Source organism: Heptranchias perlo, chromosome 15 (assembly GCF_035084215.1).
Source record: "Heptranchias perlo isolate sHepPer1 chromosome 15, sHepPer1.hap1, whole genome shotgun sequence".
Classification (NCBI taxonomy): Eukaryota; Metazoa; Chordata; class Chondrichthyes; order Hexanchiformes; family Hexanchidae; genus Heptranchias; species Heptranchias perlo.
Window position 1 is genome coordinate 53,319,226 of NC_090339.1, and position 24,800 is coordinate 53,344,025.

Genomic DNA, 24,800 nt, shown 5'->3' on the forward strand with positions numbered 1-24,800 from the left:
AAGAAAAACAATTAAATCAAGAAAAAATAAGTCACCCTCCAGGGGCAACTCATACTCATTAGCCTCTGGTCGTAGAACAGCATTGGCAAAACTGTAAGACCCAATTCCCTGTTCACCCTGTCTAACAAATAGTGTCAATGCATTGTAAGGGAAGAAAAGTTAACAAAGAGCCATTTCTTGTGTTGGAGAGGAATGGGTCACACAGATCTTATTTAACTTAGACTGCAAGTGCGGATCCAGAGACCATGAATACAAAGTTAACAAGCCTCAAGCAAGATATCTGACTACACACCTACTCCCCCTCACTTTCCAGCAGGGAGATCACTGGACAGCAATCGAGAATTGAAACCTGCTGCTTTTTTGCCTGCTCCCTAGCCCAAGGGCACTGAGACCAATAGTCACACCTCAACCACAGCCCGGGCTGAGGTCAGCTAACTCAGCTAAGACTGGTGGTGAAATGTGGGACCTTCTGGCCTGTATGGCTCAATACTAATGTTACTCATTTGGTTATCAAGGCAGAATACATGTCAAAAATTCGTTTTATTACTTGCAGTAACTGTTTAATTCACTGAGCTCTCCCCAACATTACTATAATTACTATTTTTGCAATCATAATTCCTGGATTGCATTAAGTTAGCACCACAGTAAACAGTGGTGAGTTTGCATACAGTCCTTTCACTTTGGGGGCCAAAGGTTCCCATAATTGAAGTGAAACAGAGTGGTTTTTACCCTTTCGTAATGCTCGATCATGATTTCCACGACAATGTTCTGAAACTTGATGTTCATCATGGCGGCAACTGTGTCTTCCTGTGCTCTCATTAACGTTGGTCCAAATATCACCCCCATGTTGAAAGCAGTCATCAAGTTCTCCTTATTGTGGCTACAAACACTGCACCAAAAGAGAATGAAGCCATCAGCAGATAAAACAAGGCAAAAGCAAAATAAATACACCCTTCAATCCAGCCCACTTTTAACATCTTATCGAGACACCCATTCCATTGGCATCATCGGGCACAGTGCCAGGAGGATTCAAGTTGTCCGCGCAGGGTATGGTAATGTAACGGTTATGTTATTGGGCTAATAATCCAGAGGCCTGGGCTAATAATCCAGAGAACATGAGTTCAAATGCCAGTATGAGAATCTGAATTCAATTTTTTTAAAATCTGGAAATAAAAACCTGGTGTAAAAAAATGACCATGAAGCTGTCGGATTGTCATTGAAAACCCAACTGGTTCACTAATTTCCTTTAAGGAAGGAAACCTGCTGTCCTTACCCAGTCTGGCCTATGTGTGACTCCAGTCCCACGCCAAATGTGGTTGACTCTTAACTGCCCTCTGAAGTGGCCCAACAAGCAACTCTATCACAAACTAGGGATAGGCAATAAATGCCAGCCTTGCCAGTGACACCTACATCCCAAGAATGAATGAACTAAAAAAAACAAATCCATAGAAGGGTGGGAAAAAGGAAAGTTAGTCCGCATGGTGGAATTAGGATAATCAATCACAAAGTAGCATTGGCGCAAACTGTGGTTCAGTGGGTAAATGGCTCAGTGAGTAAATGTGTCATCTAGGATGGTACTGAATTAGATGGAATCAGGAAGGTCCGGGTAGCTGATCTCAGCTAAGGCAGCAATCAGCACTCCTCTGCTAGTGAGGAAGCACGTGGTGAAAAGCATGCATGCGTGGAAGTTGGGTGAAGACAGCATTGGGCTCGTGTGTGAGGCTCCCCACTGATGACCAGCCAACCAACACTCGCGGTCTAGGATCATACCATTTGGTCGAGGTACCAAAGGGCTTCCAATGCCTTTGGAACTGTATTGCAGGATGAGTCACCGTTTTTGGCAGAGGAACAGAGATAAAGGGAAGAACACTGGACAGCTTATATTTTATTCAGTCAAGAAAAACAGATCTATAACTAGCGTATTCTGAGACATCTCTAATCACAGAAAGGCACAGTAGCAGTACAGCACCAGCAACTTCAAAGAAAACTTATGAAAGGGCAAGGAGAAATTAAAAAATAAATTGACACCAAGTTCAAACTTTACTGAAAGGAAATATTAAGATGGAGCTGTCATTGTATCTGGTCAGAGTCCATCGTGTTGGTTGCAATGAGTGGCTTGCCCCATCTATGAAATGACGCTGATGCAATATCTGGCACACAGTAACAATTAGGAGTGGAAAGAGAGAAAGACTTTAGGGATTTATTACAATAAAAATTTTGGTGATCAACATCAATGCCGATATCAAAATCCATCAGCTTCTCAACACCTTGGACAAAAGAGGCTTGCAATGAGGGAAGAACAGATGAAGTAATTTTTTCCAGACATTGAGTTACAAGGCCAGAGCTCTGCTCCCTCCAAGAATGACGAGTAATATAACCTAGAAATGGGGCTAGGAGGTGTTATAGCAGAGCAATATTGAACCCGTGCTTGTAAATTGCCCTTCTCCCTTTAAATGTCCAATTTGAGTAGCACTCTGGAGGAATGGAGGCCGATTTGACAATGAGCATGTGTCACTCTTGCTCCCCATGGCCAGCTCAGCATTAGCAGAGGCCTGAAAGCCAATCTCCAGTCTGATCTGTTGGATAAGGACAGCTGCAGCATGGCAAGACTCCAGCAGCAGAAAGTGAAGACAAGAACCAAAAAAAAAGTCTGAAAAAAAATGGGGAGCAGGTGTTCGAGCTCAGATGGCAAATGCACTGGCCAGTGTAGAAGTGAGCCCTACAGACTCGGGATGTCCCAGCGATAATCTCTGGTCTACTTTGAGCTCAGCCAACTGAGGTACACTTAATCTCAGCATCCTGAGCTAGGGAGGGAATAGCATGTCAAGTGCATGAGGACCTGGATTGGATTTGGCTGCAACCCCTCCCAAACAGTTGAATAGCCCAATGACACCCACTGTCTCAGCCAACCTGTGAAAATGTCCAGCTGCGTGAGGCACCACGGGGCTGGGATTTTCTGTAGACAGGACACCAGTGCATCAGGATAGACAGAGCAACAATTGGAGGGGGGGAAAGTACTTAGCCAAATAAAAGTACAAATCAAACAGGGAGGGAAGAAACTGCGACTAAGTATTTTCACCACAAAAGCATCTCATCTCCCCAGAAGCATAGACCATTTTGAAGTCACGATCCTCACGGACAGCTTCTGACCAATTGTTCCGTGTGATACTTACTTCACTAGATGCTTAATTATAAGTTCCAGTATTTCCCGATTTTTCTCAGGTAGTTTATACACCAAGGAGTGAATGGCACCAAGCCTGTAATCCAGGTTGTCAGACTCTGCAACACAATAAACACTGTCACATCAGGCTGACTATGTTAAAAAAAGACATTCAACCTATTAATTTCCAACTTCAGTGTCCTCTAACCTGGACTAGTGTTTATACCTTCAGATCCATAGTAAGTATATTGGGATGGAATTTCCTGTGGGGGCATAAACGGAAAGTTACCCCCGAAATTAAGCCCAATCATGCTCCCCATTTTAACTTGCATTGAAATTTCCTGTCAACCTAATTTGAATACACTGGAATGCAAGAACAAGTGTAAGTGTAAAAGTGTAAATAACAAGTGTAAATGGCCAGTGTGGTTTGAACATAACCAATAGGGCCTCAAGGTGTTAGGGTGGAGTCGTATAAGTTGGGGGGGGGGGGGGGGGGGGGGGGGGGGGGAGATTTCCCTTCAGACTGAGGCTGCAGTGTGTAAGATAAGTGGCAGGCAGCTGTCTGAGAGATTTTTCTGTAATTCATTTAAATTGCTCAGGTGGTTAGTCTACATCTCTTCTCACAGATGAATGCTGAGGAGTGTGTGAAGTCAGCCAGAAAGAGGGCCTGCAACTTTGTCGAGTGACCTGCAGACCCTCCTGGATGAGGCCGAGGGAACGAGTGACCTCGTCAGGAGGCGGGCATGGAGGGCTGTGGCGGAGGCAGTGTGAGTGTCACATCAATTGTACCCAGGGCTGCACAGCACTGCCGGAAGATGTTGAACGACCTGATCAGAGCAGGCAAGGTAAGGCACCGACCATGTTTTCTGTGCCTTCTTCTCCCACCGTGGGCACCACCACACTCCAGTATCTGAAGCTGAATTTGTTCATCAGTGACCTTGCGGCAAAAGCTCCTGAAAAGATCCAAACCAGTCGCACCTTCAACTGTTCCACACAGTCAGACTGAAAGCCTAATTTTTCCCCCTTTTTGTCTCGGCTGGACAAGTTGCCACCTAACACCCGAGGGAGCATAAAGGCTTGGGGGGGGGGGGGGGGGAAAGAGGTATGAGACTTTAGGTGAGACTGGATGGCACTATGAATCATGGCTTCCAGTCCCATGCAGAGGCCTTGCAGGATCTGATGGCTGCCTTCATTCCAGCCATTGGGCTGATGACTGGAGCCGTATGTTTTCAGGGCAGCGACCTAAGCCCAGCCACCTTCAGCTGCTTCATCAATGACCTCCCCTCCATCATAACGTCACTGATGATTACATAGAGCTCAGCTCCATTTGAAACTCCTCAGATAATAATGCAGCAAGACCTGGACGACAACATCTAGGTTTGGGTTGATGAGAGGCAAGTAACATTTGCACCACACAAGTGCCAGAAAATTACCATCCCCAACAAGAGAACCTTACCACCTCCTGTTGACATTCAACGGCATTACCATTACAGAGTCCCCCACCATCAATATCCTGGGGGTCACCGTTGACCAAAAACTCAACTGGACCAGCCACATAAAGTCTATGTCTATTAAAGCAGATCCCAGGCTGGCTATTCTGCAGCGAGTGGCTCAGTTCCTGATTCCGCAAAGCCTCTCTACCACCTACAAAGCAGACCGCTTGATCGGCACTCCATCCACCAGCATAAGCATCCACTAAGACAACGGACAAAGGTGGTCCACCATCTTTTCAAGGGAAACTAGGGATGGGCAATAAACACCAGCTTTGTCAGTGACGCCCACATCCCGAGAATGAATAATAAAAAAAATCTTCTCAATGATGGCAATGTCCTGTGGCGCATTTATTACGAGTATGAAAATCTGGCAAGAGCTCATAAACCTTCAGTACTGTGATTTTTAAAGATGTCTCTTATTCATACCCTTCACCACAAAGTGGGCGTACTATAGACTTAAGTGCCATCCAGCAAAAAAGTTCTTACTTCTCCGACCTGCTAGAGCCAGGAACTCATACCAGAGGGAGATTAAACACAGTTAATCAGTGGGTCTTAGGAATTCTGTGCAAAGAGATCTTCAATGCTGTGGCTTTTTGATTCATATTTGGTATCGCGTAACATGTTATGTCAGTCATGATGATCCGCAGGCTGATATCAATTTAGAATTTCCTTTTATAACTTTCTTCATTAAAATATTCCAATTGATGGCTTCTTTTAATCTGCTTACACCCGAACAAATAGAGTCAGTCATTCTTCTTTCCCTCTGCCCATACCAATTTTCTCCTCTTCCTTCCCATGGCCGTGAAGGCATTGATTCTTTGGTTACATGGCTAAAGAAGCCCCTCCGTACCTCACCAAGGTGGGCATTCTTCAGAGCCTCACGTGGCAATGTCAGCAGGCTACCCAACCATGGGGGTCCCATCACAACTGAGCCTGTTGCTGTCCTCAACTGACACTCACTTCCAGTGAAGGGCACTGGATATTGATAAGCAGGATGTCGCTGCCACCACTACCCAAACTCGATTGCTGAGAAAAAGTACAGTGCATCTGTGTGTCTAAACTAACTCGGCACAGACTTAGCGTCAAACCCAGAACTATCTTGGTCTGTATGACTCAGATCTACGCGATGCAGTGTCAGACATCTCCTGGGGTGGGCAAGAACAGAATCTTAACACACTTACTGGATGCAGAGACAAGTTCTCTATGGAGCTTGTAAGTCATCACTGGTTCTTCAAGATTCCTGTATTGAACAGAGAGCAGGTTTCGTTCTTTATTTAATGCACAACAAAAAAAGTCTTACCTTTGTACAAAACAAAAAGATTAGCAATGCTCATTTAAAAAAAAAAATCCAGTCTCTGCCCTCACGCCCATCTACAAAACATGTTAAGTGTGGGCCGGGGGGAGGGGGTAAGCAATTAACGTGTGTATCATTAGTACTAAATACACACACACACAAATTTCAACCTCAAACCAGTGCCAGTGTTTTTAAGCAAACAGAAGGCTGCACTTTCTCTGTGCTTACATGTTTTTACATGTGTGCTGCACATGAACAGAAAATAGGTTTGCATTACTGGTGCGGTACTGGATTAGTAAACACATCACTGAGAACGTGCCAAGTCAGGAATTCTGCTCACGCACAGGGAAAGTTATCGTCAGTCAGGATCCTAGAGAGGGAGTTAGTCGTACGGTGGGTTTGTCTTTTTGCTCAATTTTCCCACATGAGGATGTGGATTAAGCAGTTTGGGAAGTCAGTCTAGTACACGGCACTGGACTTGGATATTTAAAATATCATATGGCTGGCACGTTAGAAGCTGTTCTAGATGGTCCTTCAAAACACTGGAGGCAAACGTCCCTCGCATCATTGCTGAGGAAACTCTAGCTTTCTGACAGGGATGCAGCTTAGACCTAAATGGCCAGTGCCAGGTTTTAGACAAACTTAAATGGACGTGTGTTGTTTGCACCTAATTTTCCATGGTCAACTCATTAGCGTAGATTGCAGGTTTGGGCAGGTTTAGGGAGACCACCAGTGTAGGGCACAGATAACTGCAAGCAAGTGAAATTTAAAGGAAAGGAGGGTAATTGAATGGGAGGGTCAGAACAGAGGAGCAGAAAATTCTTAAAGCCTTTGGAAAGGCTCAGAAAACATCTCAACCCATTTCCCTAAGACTCAAGGGAACGGGACTAAGAACATGCAGGAAAAATGAAGGGACAAGAAACACAAGGTTTGGGCAGTACAGAACAACCAAGCACTTCTCACCACCCCTTCTTTGATGGCTGCTGAAATGGAGATGGTGCTTGCAAGAGGAGTGGTCCATTGTCCCATTCCACAGCCCCATCCCAATTGGCCAGTAATGAGCCAAGTTTAAATTTATTACCATCTTCCATTCTGGAAGTAGGAAACAGGAAGAAGAAAGGTTAGAAGTTAGGGTTTAAAAAGAAACATTCATCGTTTTAGCAAGACAATTTAGATTAGAGAAAAGTAAACTGAAAACTGGAAAAAATTAGGATGGAAAATGGGAAAAACGGGAGAAGGAATGACTGAGAGTTTAACAGAAACTAGTATTTATATAGCACCTTTAACAGAAAAACGTCCCAAGACGTTTCAAAGAAGCGTAATCAGATAAGAATCGGCACGGAGCCAAAGGAGGAGCTATTGGGAGGGTTGACTAAAAGCTCGGTCGAAGGAGTATGTTTCAAGGAGTATCTTAAAAGGAATAGAGGGAGGTAGGGAGGTGGAGAGGCAGAGAGGATTAAGGAGGGAATTCCAGACACTAGGGCCTAGACAGCTGAATGCACAGCTGCCAATGGTGGGGCAAAAAGGAGTGGGGGCTGCTCCAAGTCAGAGCTGGACGAATGTTGAGTTCTCAGAGAATTGTAGGGCTGGAGAAGGTTACAGAGATAGGGAGGGAAAAGGTAATTTAAGGATTTAAATAAGAGGATGAGAATTTTAAATTTGAGGCATTGAGGAAACAGGACCCATTGTAGGACTGCGAGCACAGGGGTGATGAGTGAGTGGGTATTGGTGCAAGATAGGTTACGGGCAGCAGAGCTTTGGATGAGCTGAAGCTAATGGAGGCTGGAGAATGGGAGACCAGCCAGGAGATCATTTGGGAGGTGACAACACATTCAAGGACTTGAGAGGAAAGGGAGGTTGGCGATGGGGGCAGTAAGTTTGCAAGGACAGAGGGATTTAAGGTGGGTTTTCTTGAGGAGGGGTTGGTGATGGCAGTTTTGAGAAGGAGGGGGAACCATTTACAGCATCAGCTAGCATGGGGCCGAGGAAGAAAAGCTGGGTGGTCAGCAGTTTAGTGGGAATGGGGTCAAGAGAGCAGGAGGTGGGTCTCTTGGACAAGATGAGCTCAAAAGAAGCATGAGGGGATGACGAGAGAGAAAACTCGAGAAAGACACATGGTCAGGGCAGTGGCAAAACTGGTGTTCGCTTTTTTTTTAAAAAACAAATAAAATTGCTTTAAGTATTTATTTCTGGCATCTGCAATTAAATCTATTCCTTTAACTGCTGTAATATTAGCATTGGATCGTCTTCAGAATCACCGTGTGCAAAAACTGCCATGCAATTTTCCTGGACCTGTCAGTCTAAGCATTAAAAATAGAATGGAAATCATTGCTCTAAAAAGGACTGCCATTGTTGTATGGGAATCAATTTTAACTACTTAGGAGAACTTAAAGCAATTTCTTCCAGAACAAAATGAACAAGTTTCTAAGAACTCATATCTCAAAACGAGTGCGGTGCAAACTCAATCATTTCAAGGTAACCTGCCAGAAAAAAGTTGGACACACTGGCCCTGAATTTCTGCTTTGGACACAATCGACAACTGGGCGCAAATTGGACCCGAACATTGCACTGACTGCGTTTCATTGTGAGTTTCCGCTAAAATGCATTAACATAATCACAAACGTAAACTCTTCCATGAATCAGTGCAACCCGGCAGCTTGACAGAGTGTAATTGTTTATTCTTTTTCTGCAATAAAAAATATTCATTGACTTATTTAAGAGTGGTAACCTGGTGCAGTTTTATTAACACAGTTGAAAATGGGTTTATTAGAAATAATAATCTTTTTTTTAATAAGTATCTAGTCCTCCACCTGTGAGTAACCTGATTTTAAATCACTGAAAATGACTTAAAAAAACTATATTGAACCACTTACTACTTTCACTGGTGTACACTAGTTAGTTTCTTAGTAAATTAAACATTTAAACCGTGCCTCGAGTGCCCTTGAGCATAAGAAAACAAGCTTAATTTGAAAACCCTCCTCGAACGGCCACAGATGGCGCAATTGGCACAAACTCTCAATCCTCGTCGTTTTGTTCAGGGGGCGTGGCCAGTTTTGTGGGCGGGGCCGGCTTCAGCACGATTTTTAAAAATCGCACAAACTCGAATTACGCTGGATGTAAATTGAAATTCCGCAATGTCTTGCACTGATTCGGCCGGATTGCGCAATCTAGTGGAAACTCTGGCCATTGTCCTTTAAAACAGAAGGTGATTTCTGCCTGTTACAAGAGCGCTGTTAACTTTCAAACTCTTAGCAAATGCTTTTCTTGCACCTAACACAAAAGCCAGCTCCCACAGACCAACACACTCACTCCTGATGATCCAAACTGTTACCTAATGCAAAAAGTATCCTGAGATATAACGTGCCCTGGGCAAAAAAAAAGACCCATTTTTGTCTCTGGGTTTAGAAGTAGGATTTTTCTGTGCATTCATGTCACTTTCATACAAGACTGAATTACCAGAAAGGTCTATTCAGGAGTCTTCTGCAACCAGCAGTAAAAATGCAGCTAGTTGTCCAAGTTAGCTCAAATAATTCTGTAGATTTGAACCACTTCTGGAGAGTTAAACAGACAACCAGTCGGTCAAGTTCCTTTCAATAGACTTTTTTTGCCGACTTATAGAATCATACAGCACACCAGAAACCATTCAGTCCATCCTGCCTGTACCGGCTCTTTGAAAGAGCTATCCAGTTAGTCCCACTCCCCTGCTCTTTCCCCATAGCCCTGCAAATGTTTTCCTTTTCAAGCATTTATCCAAGTCCCTTTTGAAAGTTACTATTGAATCTGCTTCCACCACCCTTTCAGGCAGTGCATTCCAGATCATCATAACTCGCTGCGTAAAAAATTTTCTCCTCCTCTCACCTCTTGCTTTTTTGTCAATTACCTTAAATCTGTGTCCTCCAGTTACTGACCCTCCAGTTTCTCCTCTATGTACTTTATCTAAACCCTTTATAATTTTGAACACCTCTATTAATTCCCCTCTTAACCTTCTCTGCTTGAAGAACAATCCCAGCTTCTCTAGTCTCTGCACATAACTGAGGTCCCTCATCCCTGGTACCATTCTAGTAAATCTCCTCTGCACCTTCTCCAAGGCCAAGGCTAAAAAGTGTGGTACCCTTTCAAGTAAGGAGAGTAGACTCGTTGCGGTAGCTTAGTAAGACTTCAATCCCAGTCGCAGTAATTTTCGGAGTTGTGTTGGTGAGCCCATCTAGCAAAGTTGGGCCTTCCCTCCATTTTAGATAGAATGTACAGCACAGAAACAGGCCATTCAGCTCAACAGGTCCATGCCAGTGTTTATGCTCTACACGAGCCTCCTCCTTCCCTACTTCATCCAACCCTATCAGCATACCCTTCTATTCCTTTCTCCCTCATGTGTTTATCTAGCGTCCCCTTAAATGCATCTATGCTAGTCCCCTCAACTACTCCTTGTGGTAGCAAGTTCCACATTCTAACCACTCTCTGGGAAAAGAAGTTTCTCCTGAATTCCCTATTGGATTTATTAGTGACTGCCTTATATTTGTGACCTCTAGTTCTGGTCTCCCCCGCAAGTGGAAACACCTTCTCTACGTCTACCCTATCAAACCCTTTTATTATCTTAAAGGCCTCTATCAGGTCACCCCTCAGTCTTCTATTTTCTAGAGAAAAGATCCTCAGCTTATTCAATCTTTCAGTTCAGAGTTCTGGTATCATCCTAGTAAATCTTTTTTGCACCTTCTCCAGTGCCTCTATATCCTTTCTATAATATGGAGACCAGACTGTTCACAGTACTCAGTGCGGTCTAACCAAGGTTCTATATAAATTTAACATAACTTCTCTGCTTTTCAATTCTAACCCTCTAGAAATGAACCCCAGTGCTTGGTTTGCTTTTTCTTTTTTAAAAAAAATAGCCTTATTAACCTGTGTCGCTACTTTTAGTGATTTGTGTATCTGTACCTCCCAGAACTCTGTTCCTCTACTCCACTTAGACTCTTATCGAAGCAGTATAAGGCCCCCTTGTGCTTCCTACCAAAATGTAATAACTCACACTTATCTATATTTAAATTTATTTGCCAATTCCATGCCAATTCTGCATATCCATTGTGTCTTGATCGAAATTGTAACTAACTAGAATGTCAAATGCCCAAACTTCTACTTCTCTCACTTTTTGATCTGCAGTGTTTCCCACTGAAAAACCACTCTGCATGACGAAGGCAAAAGGGAATTGGATAGGTACTTGAAAAAGGAAAAATTTGCAGGGCTAATGGGGAAAGAGCAGGGGAGTGGGGCTAATTGGATGGCTCTTTCAAAGAGCCTGCACAGGCACGATGGGCTGAATGGCCTCCTTCTGTGCTGTATGATTCTATGACAAAGGCCTGCAAAGGACACCTGGAGGGGTCAATTGAGGGCTGTCGAAACAAAGGCTGTCCTGAATAGATTGTGACATCACCAATTGCCAGTGATGCAGGTTATGGGTTTCACCAATTAGGTCATTCTTTTTTAAACTCTATGGGCGCCATTTTAGCACCCGCTATCGGGTGCGTTCCTGGCGGGGGGGCTCCGAAAATCGGAGAATTCCGGCGCGGGACCAGAGCCCGCCCCGAACCCGCGCACTTCCGGGTTCCCTGCTGACGCGCCGGCGTGCGCGCGCAGCCCCCGCTGGTGGGAATCCCGCAGGCAATTAAAGCCAGCGGGATGCCACTTGAAAGTATTTATTTAGGTATTTCAGGTCATTAACTGACCTGATTATAGAATCATAGAATCATAGAAGTTACAACATGGAAACAGGCCCTTCGGCCCAACATGTCCATGTCGCCCAGTTTATACCACTAAGCTAGTCCCAATTGCCTGCACTTGGCCCATATCCCTCTATACCCATCTTACCCATGTAACTGTCCAAATGCTTTTTAAAAGACAAAATTGTACCCGCCTCTACTACTGCCTCTGGCAGCTCGTTCCAGACACTCACCACCCTTTGAGCGAAAGAATTGCCCCTCTGGACTCTTTTGTATCTCTCCCCTCTCACCTTAAATCTATGCCCCCTCGTTATAGACTCCCCTACCTTTGGGAAAAGATTTTGACTATCTACCTTATCTATGCCCCTCATTATTTTATAGACTTCGATAAGATCACCCCTTAACCTCCTGCTCTCCAGGGAAAAAAGTCCCAGTCTGTCTAACCTCTCCCTGTAAGTCAAACCATCAAGTCCCGGTAGCATCCTAGTAAATCTTTTCTGCACTCTTTCTAGTTTAATAATATCCTTTCTATAATAGGGTGACCAGAACTGTACACAGTACTCCAAGTGTGGCCTCACCAATGCCCTGTACAACTTCAACAAGACATCCCAACTCCTGCATTCAATGTTCTGACCAATGAAACCAAGCATGCTGAATGCCTTCTTCACTACCCTATCCACCTGTGACTCCACTTTCAAGGAGCTATGAATCTGTACTCCCAGATCTCTTTGTTCTACAACTCTCCCCAACGCCCTACCATTAACGGAGTAGGTCCTGGCCTGATTCGATCTACCAAAATGCATCACCTCACATTTATCTAAATTAAACTCCATCTGCCATTCATCGGCCCACTGGCCCAATTTATCAAGATCCCGTTGCAATCCCAGATAACCTTCTTCACTGTCCACAATGCCACCAATCTTGGTGTCATCTGCAAACTTACTAACCATGCCTCCTAAATTCTCATCCAAATCATTAATATAAATAACAAATAACAGCGGACCCAGCACCGATCCCTGAGGCACACCGCTGGACACAGGCATCCAGTTTGAAAAACAACCCTCTACAACCACCCTCTGTCTTCTGTCGTCAAGCCAATTTTGTATCCAATTGGCTACCTCACCTTGGATCCCATGAGATTTAACCTTATGTAACAACCTACCATGCGGTACCTTGTCAAATGCTTTGCTGAAGTCCATGTAGACCACGTCTACTGCACAGCCCTCATCTATCTTCTTGGTTACCCCTTCAAAAAACTCAATCAAATTCGTGAGACATGATTTTCCTCTCACAAAACCATGCTGACTGTTCCTAATTAGTCCCTGCCTCTCCAAATGCCTGTAGATCCTGTCCCTCAGAACACCCTCTAACAACTTACCCACTACAGATGTCAGGCTCACTGGTCTGTAGTTCCCAGGCTTTTCCCTGCCGCCCTTCTTAAACAAAGGCACAACATTTGCTACCCTCCAATCTTCAGGCACCTCACCTGTAGCGGGGGATGATTCAAATATCTCTGCTAGGGGACCCGCAATTTCCTCCCTAACCTCCCATAACGTCCTGGGATACATTTCATCAGGTCCCGGAGATTTATCTACCTTGATGCGCGTTAAGACTTCCAGCACCTCCCTCTCTGTAAAATGTACACTCCTCAAGACATCACTATTTATTTCCCCAAGTTCCCTAACATCCATGCCTTTCTCAACCGTAAATACCGATGTGAAATATTCATTCAGGATCTCACCCATCTCTTGTGGTTCCGCACATAGATGACCTTGTTGATCCTTAAGAGGCCCTACTCTCTCCCTAGTTACTCTTTTGGGGTGGGATTTTAGAGCAAATCGGGACTGTTTCCCACACTGGGGGAAACACTCCCAGTTCAAATGGACGTGTTGCAGCTGTCAGCCTGTGGCAGCTGCAAAGGTCCATTTGACAGGTGGGGGGTGGGGGGGGGGTGGAGGAGACCCTCACTCATTGCAGGAGGCCACTCTGTCACTTGGGACAAAGTTTGGCCTCCACCACCCTCCTCCTGACGGTCAAAGTCACCAACTTGCACACTTACCCCGGGGTCCAGAGATATGTACCTACCTTGTGGACCCCCTCAGATGTACATCTTGCGGATGGGGGCCGCCGTAGCTGCAGTCATGACCTCCTCGGAGGGTGAACAGCATCACCAGCATCACCAGCCTCGCCGTCCACCTCTGACATGTGGAGCTCCACAACAGAGTGCTGTGACACATCCACCTGCACAGCAGGAGGGAGGGCAACCGCAGAGAGAGATGCGTCGCACAGGGCACTACCCTCGCCACAGGGTCCACAGGCTGAGGCTCAGCCTTCTGGACCTCTCTGAGCAGCAGTGCACACGGAGGCTCAGAGTCACTCGACATGTAGTCGTGGACATCTGTAGCCTCTTTCATGCCGAGCTGCTCCTGGCTGGCCCGAGCACCATCTTCTTACCTGTCGCTGTCAAAGTCACCACTGCCCTCAACAACTTCTCCTCCGCATCCTTCCAGGGTGCAACCGGGGACATCGCCGATGTCTCTCAGTCGTCTGCGCAAAAGAGCCCTGCAAATACACCTACACCCACTCTGCAGTGACACAATGGGTGGCATCAGTTGCGGGTCCTCAGTGATCCTCAGGAAAGGGCATTATTGCACAAACCAGACGGGATTCGCGAAGACGTGGCAGTAGTGGTGCCAATATAATATGTAATGTGGGTTGGTCAGAAATTCAATATAAGTAACACCCATGACAAACCCTCAAACACCCTTGTGCATCCCCTTCATGCTCACGACACGTTTGCCTTACGCTGCCTACTGCACATATGTGATGCATGCCCTGTGGCTGCAGCACAGGTAGTGGCAGGTTGAGTGAGGCTGGCCGTGAAAGAGATGCACGAGAGGGTGAGTATGGGATGGAGCCATGAGATTGTATGAGGATTGGGTTGAGTGGTAGTGGCGGGATGAGTACTGGCGAGGTGAGTAGGTGCAGGTAAGATGAGGATGAGGTTTGAGTGGGTGTGAGGGGTGATGTGACAGAGTTGTGTTGGCAGTGCTGAAAATGTGGGGTGGGGGCGGTGATGTGGCAGATGGAAAGACTACGTGTACTCACTTTGGCTGACCTACTGAGGTCATTGGAGCGCCTCCTGCACTGTATGCAGGTGGGCGATATGTTGGTTGCGCTGGTGACCTCCTCTGCCACCTCGAGCCAGGCCTTCCTGGTGGCGGAGGCGGGCCGCTTCCTCCCGCCCGCCGGGTGGAAGATCTCTGTCCTCCCCCTCCTCCTCACCCCATCTAATGATACCTGGGGTGAGGCATCATTAAACTGGGAGCAGCCTTCCCCCTGGGCTGCTCCATGCTGTAATTTTTGCTATTTCTTGCAGCATCTGTCAGTGGAGGACTGCCCCTTTAAATAGAGCTCCTCCAGCTGACAGATCTTACTGCGCATGCGCAGCCCGCCCGACGCGCAGATCAGCAGCGGGGAACCCGGAGGAGCAGGTAAGTGGATCCAATTAGTGGATTGTATGCTACAATCGCGCGGGAAGCGGACTAATTTCACCAGGCGCGTTACCCACGCGCCCGATAGCCCCGCAGCCCTGCTAACATCGGGCCCTATGTCTTTAGTGAACAACAGCTCGACTATCATTTTTTTTTTTTTTTAAAAGTCAGGCAAGGCCAGAGAAATATACTTAATTTCCAGTGACAGAAGCCATTTTGAGGGCAGTACCTTGCAAAAGAATCTGCCTTTTAAGCTACTTGCCAAAAGAACCATTAGGGGGGAGGGGGCAGGCGGAGAAGAGCAGAGTTTTAAAAAAAAAACTCAGCATGTTGTGATCTGGAATGGACTGCCTGAAAGGGCGGTGGAAGCAGATTCAATAGTAACTTTCAAAAGGCAATTGGATAGATACTTGAAAAAGGAAAAAATTTACAGGGCTAATGAGGAAAGAGCAGGGGAGTGGGACTAATCGGATAGATCTTTTAAAGAGACTGCACAGGCACGATGGGCTGAATGATTCTATGACATAGCACACAGACATAACCTTTGAACTACTGACAAAAATATTCCATTTCTGTCACAAATATCACTTCCCGCAGGTGTAGTCGATAGATGGAGGCAGCATAGCACCATCCTACTCTAAGTGGCTTGTGGGGTCTCCTACCTGAGGTAGTGCTTCAGTGCGCTGGTGATTGTTTTTATATCCCACTCGTTGCTCTGGAGGTCAACATCACCAGGATGATTGGGATCTAAGGAACAAGAAATAATAAAGAAACCACAATCACTGCATAGTTCGATCAGTAAGGACAGTTTATTAAACCCATGGGAACCATGCTGTACTCCTAAGTTTCTACAGTGACCACAGTTTCTGGGAGTGCAAGCAGAGAACATAAAAGTTTAGTGCATCATTTATTCAGAAGGGGTATGTCGCCTTATTGCAAATGTTACACCCCTGTTCAAAAAAGGGAGAGGGGGATAAATCCAGCAACTACAGGCCAGTCAGCTTAACGTCAGTGGTGGGAAAATGAGACATTTATCGGGACAAAATTAATTGCATTTGGAAAAATATGGGTTAATAAATGAAAGTCAGCATGGATTTGTTAAAGGCAAATCGTGTTTCACTAACTTGATTGAGATATTTGATGAAGTAACTGAGAGGGTTGATGAGGGTAGTGCAGTTGATGTACATGGACTTACAAAAGGCATTTGATGAAGGACCGCATAATAGACTTGTGAGCAAAATTCAAGCCCATGGGATTAGAGGGGCAGTTGCTGCATGGATATGAAATTGGCTAACGGGCAGAAATCAGTAGTGGTGAACGGTTGTTTCTCAGACTGGAGGGAAGTATACAGTGGTGTTCCCCAGGGGTCGGTGTTGGGACCACTGCACTTTTTCAAATAAATTAATGACTTTCACTTGGCATAATTTCAAAGTTTGCAGAGGACACAAAACTCGGAAATGTAGTAAACAATGAGGAGGATAGTAACAGACTTCAGGAGGACAGACAGACTGGTGAAATGGGCAGACACATGGCAGATGAAATTTAACAGAGAAGCGTGAAGTGATTAATTTTGGTAGGAAGAATGAGGAGAGGCAATATAAACTAAATTCTATAATTTTAAAGGGGGTACAGGAGCAGAGAACTGGGGGTATTCGTACACAAATCTTTGAAGGTGGCAGGACAAGTTAAGAAGGCTGTTAAAAAGGCATACGGGATCCTTGGCTTTATAAATAGAGGCATAGAGTACAAAAGCAAGAAAGTTATGCTAAACCTTTATAGAACACTGATTAGGCCCCAGTTGGTGTAGTGTGTTCAACTCTGGGCACCACACTTTAGGAATGATGTCAAGGCCTTAGAGAGGGTGCAAAGGAGATTCATTTGAATGGTACCAGGGATGAAAGACTTCAGCTACGTGGAGAGACAAGAGAATCTGGGTTTGTTCTCCTTGGAGCAGCGAAGGAGAAGGGGAGATTTGATGGAGGTATTTAAAATCATGAACAGTTTTGATAGAGTAAATAAGAAACTGTTTCCTGTGGCAGAAGGGTCAGTAACCAGAGGAAACAGATTTAAGGTAATTGGCAAAAGAGTCAGAGGCAATATGAGGAAAATATTTTTTACGCAGTGAGTTGTGATGATCTGGAATGCACTGCCTAAGAGGGCGATGGATGCAGATTCAATAATAACTTGCAAAAGGGAATTGGATAAATACGTGAAGGGAAAAAATTTCGGGCTATAGGGAAAGATCAGGGGCGTGGGACTAATTGGATAGCTCTTTCAAAAAGCTGGCATAGGCACGATGGGCCAATTGGCCTCCTTTTGTGCTGTATCATTCTATGATTGCAGCAGCTTGCTGATATACTTGGAATGGCCTGTAATAAAAAGAAACAACCTAAATCATTCAACATTGGCTGGTGCAGGCAGTTCATGCTGCACCTTAAACTTTTGCCACAATATATTTATCTTTCGGTACTTTTTACATTCTTTCCCAATTTTCTGCCACCTACCCCTGAAGGTGCCGACAACCCTCTGGCATCTCACCCCAAATGGACATTCTTGACAAATGGCAAGCGTCAGCAGGCTTTTTGAGGGCAGACGGGGTTGGGGGCTCGGGGGAGAAACCTCGTCCAAAGCCCGTTTGTGTCTTTATCTAATATTCTCCTTTGCGTATGCAGATACAACGGTTTCTCACGGGATCTGTCCCGGCTGTAATGCCCTCCACAGTTTGCTGACACTATCTAGGCTGACTTATGAAGAATGTCACTTGGGCACTTTACAACTTAGTACAGGGTTGTTGCAACCTCCTGCAATGCAACATAACGTTAAAAAAAAATTCTCTCTCCTGTCCACTCTCGCAAATTACATCAGAAAATTGATGCCGATAACAAAGACCATTTTAGATTACTGACCAAAACCCTACAAGTCCCCAGCCGTGGTATATAAACTTGTGTTTTTTTTTATGTTTCCAAGGTTTTCATCTCCTCTATTCCACCTGGAATTCCATTCAATGCGTTGATCGCTCCTTGTAAGAAGAAAAACCGCCTGACAGCAGTCCTAAATTTGTCTTCCTAAGGTTCTTCATCACACAAAGATTGATCAACCCATGGAATGAACTTGCAGTTAGGGTAAAGCAGGCAAACACTGGAATCATTTGCAAAACAGAATTGGCTGTCACAATGAGAGGAACTGGAGGATGCCACGATGGGAAGATTTGTACAGTCTTTCTGGATGGATGACCTAGATGGCCTTCTTTATTTGTAACTATTTTGTGACTGTGATTTGCAAACCCTCTTGTTCTAACGTCACAGTTTAATTTGAATTAAGAGATACCGATCTACCTTTTATTGGCCATTTACTACCACATACGCTTCTGTAAAGTCACCTCAAGTCCAAGTTTCTCCAGTCTTGTCATAATTCAGTCCTCTGATACCAGTGTTGAGTCTCACGATTCTTCTCTGAATCGCCTCCAGGAATAGAATGTCTGCCTCGTCTAGGTGACCAGAACGGGAGATAATACTCGTGGTCTGACCAGTGCGCTATACAGTTTCAGCATGATTTCCTCGGATTGGTACTCTACAGCTTGCACTACGTACTGTGATTGGATAGGTTGATTCAAGTCTACTAAACCCCCTGGATAAATGGTGCTCTCGTGTGTGGGTCGTGATAATTCGATGAAATAGGTTTTTTTTTAAAAAGTGAATATAGAAGAATTAAATCTACCTCAACACGTATAGCAATGTGGATTTTCATCGCTGCACCATTGGCAGCTGTGCCTTCAGCTGCCTAGGCCCTAAGCTCTGGAATTCCCTCCCTAAACCTCTCCGCCTCTCCTTAAAACCTACCTCTTTGACCAATCTTTTGGTCACCTGCCCTAATATCTCGGTGTCAGATTTTGTCTGATAAAGCTCCTGTGACGCTCCTTGGGATGCTTTTATTATGTTAAAAGACGCTATATAAATGCAAGTCGCTGTTGCATTGTAACCGCCTTCAAAATATACTACAGTGTAATACAAAACTCCTGCCTCTACTTCAGCACTTCACAATGCTTTACTTATTACTGATGTTTTCATCCTCCCCCACTTTTAAAAAAAAAAATACGCATAGGGTAAAATGATCACACATTAAAAAATAGAAGAAAAGGAACAGAGCTGGAATTCATTAACGTTAAATATTGGTTTTGGATTTCTTTCCAAACATTGGAAGAATTGTACCATGAAGGTGACTGATTGCCGCAGGCTTCTCCAGTTCGTCACGCTGCTCAAATTGGGAAAACTGAACTCTGCAGGACGTTACTGGCAAGGGGGCTGGGGAACGGCCACTGGTACAGGAGGTCATAGAGAATATCCCACAAACCTATACGTTGCCACTTTGTGACACAAGGCTTGAAATACTCTTATGGCACTTAAACAGGCCCAATTCTGGTTTGTGCGATACCGACTCCCCATAACAAGAGGTGCAACACTGCCGAGTGAGTAAAGGGGTCAGAGAGGGAACACCAGTAACTTCCTCGTTAAGTTGTGTTCTCACCAAAATACTGAGTTAGTAGTTTCTGTACTTGGAAGTTGCTGCCAACAGTTCTGTAAATGCCTTCTGTACTGATCCCTGCAAAGACAGATGAAAAATAAATCCAAATTCAACTATTTTATTAATAAGGGGCTTAATATTAAACTTGTATTTTTTTTTCACTACGTTAATTCCTGAGCGATCATTTTATTCATCGAAATAAAAAGGAAACTTGTTCTGCAAACCAGCCAGTGCCATCCCTCTCCACTCCCATCCATGGGAGGAGATGGAGGAATAAATGAGCCCATCACGTCAGTCACTCTGCCACGCACTGCCTGGGAAATTAGGGGAGGCCATGGGATGGTACAAGGCAGTCTTGGAGGTGCAGTGCAATTCCAGCTCTCAGTGGGTTATAGTACCAGGAGCACAGGGTAAATCTGCTCTCAGTAGGTTACAATACCAGGAGCACAGGGTAAATCTGCTCTCAGTAGGTTACAGTACCAGGAGCACAGGGTAAATCTGCTCTCAGTAGGTTACAGTACCAGGAGCACAGGGTAAATCTGCTCTCAGTAGGTTACAGTACCAGGAGCACAGGGTAAATTTGCTCAGTAGGTTACAGTACCAGGAGCACAGGGTAAATCTGCTCTCAGTAGGTTACAGTACCAGGAGCACAGGGTAAATCTGCTCTCAGTAGGTTACAGTACCAGGAGCACAGGGTAAATCTGCTCTCAGTAGGTTACAATACCAGGAGCACAGGGTAAATCTGCTCTCAGTAGGTTACAGTACCAGGAGCACAGGGTAAATCTGCTCTCAGTAGGTTACAATACCAGGAGCACAGGGTAAATCTGCTCTCAGTAGGTTACAGTACCAGCAGCACAGGGTAAATCTGCTCTCAGTAGGTTCCATTGAAATGGCAACATTGGCTTGAGATATTTTAGGGTTTTATTAATAATGGGAACAGAAAGATAATTTACTCACCTTTGGACTCCACAGCATTAATGCATCTCCTCACAAACTTCAAGCCAAGCTCATTCAGTTGCACTGTGCAAGAAACGAATTAAACGAGTGAGGATTAATTTAGAGAGAGCAAGACTCTGCAATCAATAAATAGAGCAGAACTTCAAAATGGCCAACCCAAGTAAGTAAGTAAGTAAGTAAATAAATAAATAAATAAAGTGAAGCATGGCACACGTACTTTCCTCTGGTTTCGCATTCGGAGTGATGTAGATCTGGAATTCAGAAGCAGAGAGACAATAGCTGGTTAATTCAGGGCAATAGAAAGATTGGCCCGAAACACATTTCTCCCCACGCTCATTTTTCCCTCTCCTCTCGGACACAATGATAGGGGCGAGGATGCAAAGACCAGGTGCCCTCCAGCGCTCCCAAATGTCTGTCGGCAGGGTGCGTGACTGCGGAGGATTCTATCCCCCAATGGCACACGCTTTCCAGTTGGGGTCGCTGCATGGCCATGAAGGACTAGATGCCCAGCCCCCCAAGTCCAAGAGCACCCAGGCTAATTTTATCACTGCAATCACCAAACCGCCTGAGATCAACAAACTCACCAAGGACTGAGGTCAGAGCTGGGACCTTCCTGGAAGAGAGATTTTTCATTATTGGATGGGTGGTGGTATGCTGTGTATTGTTCAATCGAGTGACCATAAAAACAGCCATTGTCTACCGATACAGACCATACAACTGGTATCATACAGAACATTCCGGAAGTGATCAAAGCAATAACTTGTATTGATATCGTGCCTTTCACGTCCTCAGGGTGTTGCAAAGCGTTTCTCAACGTACAAATCAATTTGAAGTGAAGCCAGTTTGCGCACAGCAAGGTCCCACAAAAAGCAACGAGGTAAGTGACTAGTTAATGTGTTTTTGGTGGTACTGGTTGAGGGAGGAATGTTGGCCAAGACGCTGAGAACACTCCCCTGATCTCTTTCAAATAGTGATCCGGGATCTTTCACATTCACCTGACCAAGTCGGTTTAATGCCTCATCCGAAAGACTACACCTCTGACAATGCAGCATTTACATAGCACTGTACTGAAGTGTCCAGTCTTGGAACGCCATCACTGAATCAAACTAACATTTGGATTCCCATTATAGAACGGAAACCACACAGTTATAATGAATTAACACCACAGTCAAGGTACTGCTCTATTGGTACTCATTGACTAACGTGGAAAGATAACTGCAATTCGTGAGCTGATCAAGGTCATTGTAGACTTCACTTTATGAAACTGGTAACTTAGTCATGGATGAGGTATTCATCTTTCAACCAAGAGTATGTGACCACTAGACAATGCCTACTCAAATCAAGGGATGGAGATGTTCCTATGAGAGGACCAAGTGGAACATTTTTAGTAGGGTGAGATAATCCAATAGGTTTTAAAGAATGGCCCTTTGTGTTTGGTTCTATAAACTGGGCGGGAGTGGGCAGGTGGGGAGAGCTACATTTGTCCATCAACCTGGGGGAAGAAAATCCTAAACACTATCTAGTGGTTGCTGGAAAGTGCACACGTGGGCAGGACCTGACTGATTCACACGCACTTCGCTACACATTGTAGCAACACAGGACAGGAATTGGAGGGGCTGTAGCATGAACCAGACTTGCTGGTCTGGATCTGGTCCAGCACAGACACGGTGGGCCGAATGGCCTCCTTCTGTGCCATAACTTTTTATGATCTGCCTATCGGAATACGAATGTTCAGAGCAGAATGCACCGCAAATGATTGAGAATTCAACTCGAGCTCCAGATCGGACTCCTCTTTGGCCAATTAGCTTGCACCAAAGCCAAATCTGGGTTAGTCTTGAATAGACCAGCTCTCCAATTCCTCATAGTTTGGAATGGACTGGAAACAGTAAAGTCTCCGTGCTGCCCAACGTCAAGCCGTGGACAGCAAGTGTCTAACCAGAATCTGCCGTCACATGGGTCAATCAGGGACACAACCTCAGCACCTCGAGCCTGTTTAACGATTCTGTTTTTGAGTTTGGGGGGGTGGTGGTGGGGGGTGGTGGTGGGGGGAAGGAGATAGTTTTGAACATGGCCTATCAATAAGATAGTTTGTAGACAGAAAACTGGCAACGGTTGTTATCCAGTCTCTCAAAAACTCCCTATGGAACTGGATGAAAACTATTCATTGAACCTTTCCAGCGCTTCCATTAGTGAGTGTCCCGTGTGGCCTCCAGGATCCGCACCGTTTCTTTCGCACAACATCTGCAGAAGGGATCCTTCTGTGCAACTCCCAACGAGATTATACGAAGCAGAATTTTTTAAAAGAAAAAAAAAGTACCGAGATACAGTCGCCAGCATTCCACATTAGACACACATTCTGGGAATGAATCATCGTTCTGTGACCAGCACACTCTCATGCTTTCTCCGAGATTTTTTTTGAGCTGAATCCAGATACAACATGTTTCCAGCCGAGCGCAGAGCCCAGCCAGGATGGTGTAATGAGACCTACTTTAAGATTTTTGATGAGCTGTTAATATTGGGTTAGGAACAGGCGTTTTTGATAAAACTTTTTGGCCCACTCCGGTCCATTACAGGATTTATTACAGCGCCAACCCCTCCATAACTACAACTACCTTTTCTGGTCATGCAGCCTGGATGGGATGAGAAAGGGGGTGAATGGGGGCACAGATTCTAATCACTCTCTTCTTTTCTCCCCTCACTCCGTGCCTGCTAGCCCTTCCTGTGGACTTTGCCCTGCAGTTAACTCAAGAAAAGCATCAATATTGCCCGTCTCTACTTTATCACTCATGCAGTCACTGCTCCACTGAACTCCTCTCGAGCTCTAAATGTACCTTCTTGCAAACGTTCCCTCCTCCTTACATCTAAATCAAGAGTCATTGCACCATCTCCTACTTCAAAACACTCTTTCCAAGGATCTTAAAATGGGAACACCTAACCTTCCTCAGTCTTCCTGACCTTCTACAATCTGTTTAAAAACCCTGGTTTGTTACCATATAACCCCTACTTCTTGATTTCTCTGGTTGTCTCCTACTTTTTTTTTTGCTCTTGGTTCATCATTTTGATTTTCCAACGAAGGAAAAGATAGCAGAGCAGCATTTGAATAGAAGGCAGCAAAGGGAGAGGGAGGGAGAGAGACGGAGCGACAGAGAGAATGGAAAAGAAAATTAAGATAGATACACACAAATAGAAAACAGAAGGAGAAAAATAACTATTTTTGTTGTCCTGTTTGGAAGGTAAACACTGGCTGGTAAACTAAGTCTTAAACTCCTAACAATTATAAGGAATAAAATCCATCTTTAGTACAGTTAGGACGTGGGGGTTCAGGAGGTATATTTCCAAAGATAAAATATGGCATGGTCAAAATGAGAACTAGGAACTCTAGGGCTAAAATCTACCTCAGCTGGATCCCCGGTGACCTTTTGTTAAGTGGGCAGTTTGACAAGAATTAGTCATTGAATCAGATTCAGATTTGCACAGATACCACGACGTGGCGAGCACATCGACCGTTTCCCACCTTATCCAGCCCCATTGTCAAGTACAAAAGAACTGAAAGTTTGGTCACCATGAAACAAACAACTGGGACAAGACAGATTCTTGATCAGGCCTAAAGCCTTCGGCTTCAAGGGCTGTAAGTGTGAGGTACAATCTGACCGATCTGCACCAAAGTACATTTTGCAAGTTTGTCCTCGAAGCCACTGAGGTAAAATATGAACGAGCACGCGCGCACACACACACACACACACACACACACACACACACACACACGGTGCAAATATCCCACCTTAAAAGGTCAGGTGTCTTTAGTTCGGACAAAAAAAACCACACCTACAAACTCCTGCACTGCAGATGTTGTTATCGCTGAATGAAGAGGGGAGGAGGATCAGGAAGATGGAATAAAATGAGCAGTTAGAGAATGGAAGAGGAGCAGTTCCACCCTTAATGGTTTAGTGGATGAAAAACATTACCACATGATGTGGTACTGAATCAAACAGATGAGGAAAGTCCCAAGTTTGGCCTCAGTTACGTGACCTCAGCCAAGACAATGCCAAGGTGTTCGCCGTGGCTCAGTGGCATCACTCTTGCCTTCGAGTTAGAGGTTGGGGGATCAAGTCCCATTCCAGAGACTTTAGCACATTACCTATGCTGACACTCCAGTGCAGTACTGAGGGAGCG

At 45.0% G+C, this 24,800-nt stretch overlaps 1 protein-coding gene across 3 annotated transcripts in view; it reads right to left on the reverse strand.

Annotated features, from left to right (window-relative positions):
- Positions 1–24,800, reverse strand: part of ophn1 (oligophrenin 1) — a 211,963-nt gene that overhangs the window by 70,124 nt on the left and 117,039 nt on the right. For all 3 annotated transcript variants that reach the window (XM_067997231.1, XM_067997232.1, XM_067997229.1), the window contains exons 12-18: positions 20,845–20,878; positions 20,628–20,690; positions 19,674–19,748; positions 15,812–15,896; positions 5,835–5,893; positions 3,174–3,279; positions 730–889 (exon numbers count right to left, since the gene is read on the reverse strand). In XM_067997231.1, coding sequence (XP_067853332.1) covers positions 730–889; positions 3,174–3,279; positions 5,835–5,893; positions 15,812–15,896; positions 19,674–19,748; positions 20,628–20,690; positions 20,845–20,878 — 582 coding nt within the window. The remainder of the gene's footprint in view (positions 1–729; positions 890–3,173; positions 3,280–5,834; positions 5,894–15,811; positions 15,897–19,673; positions 19,749–20,627; positions 20,691–20,844; positions 20,879–24,800) is intronic.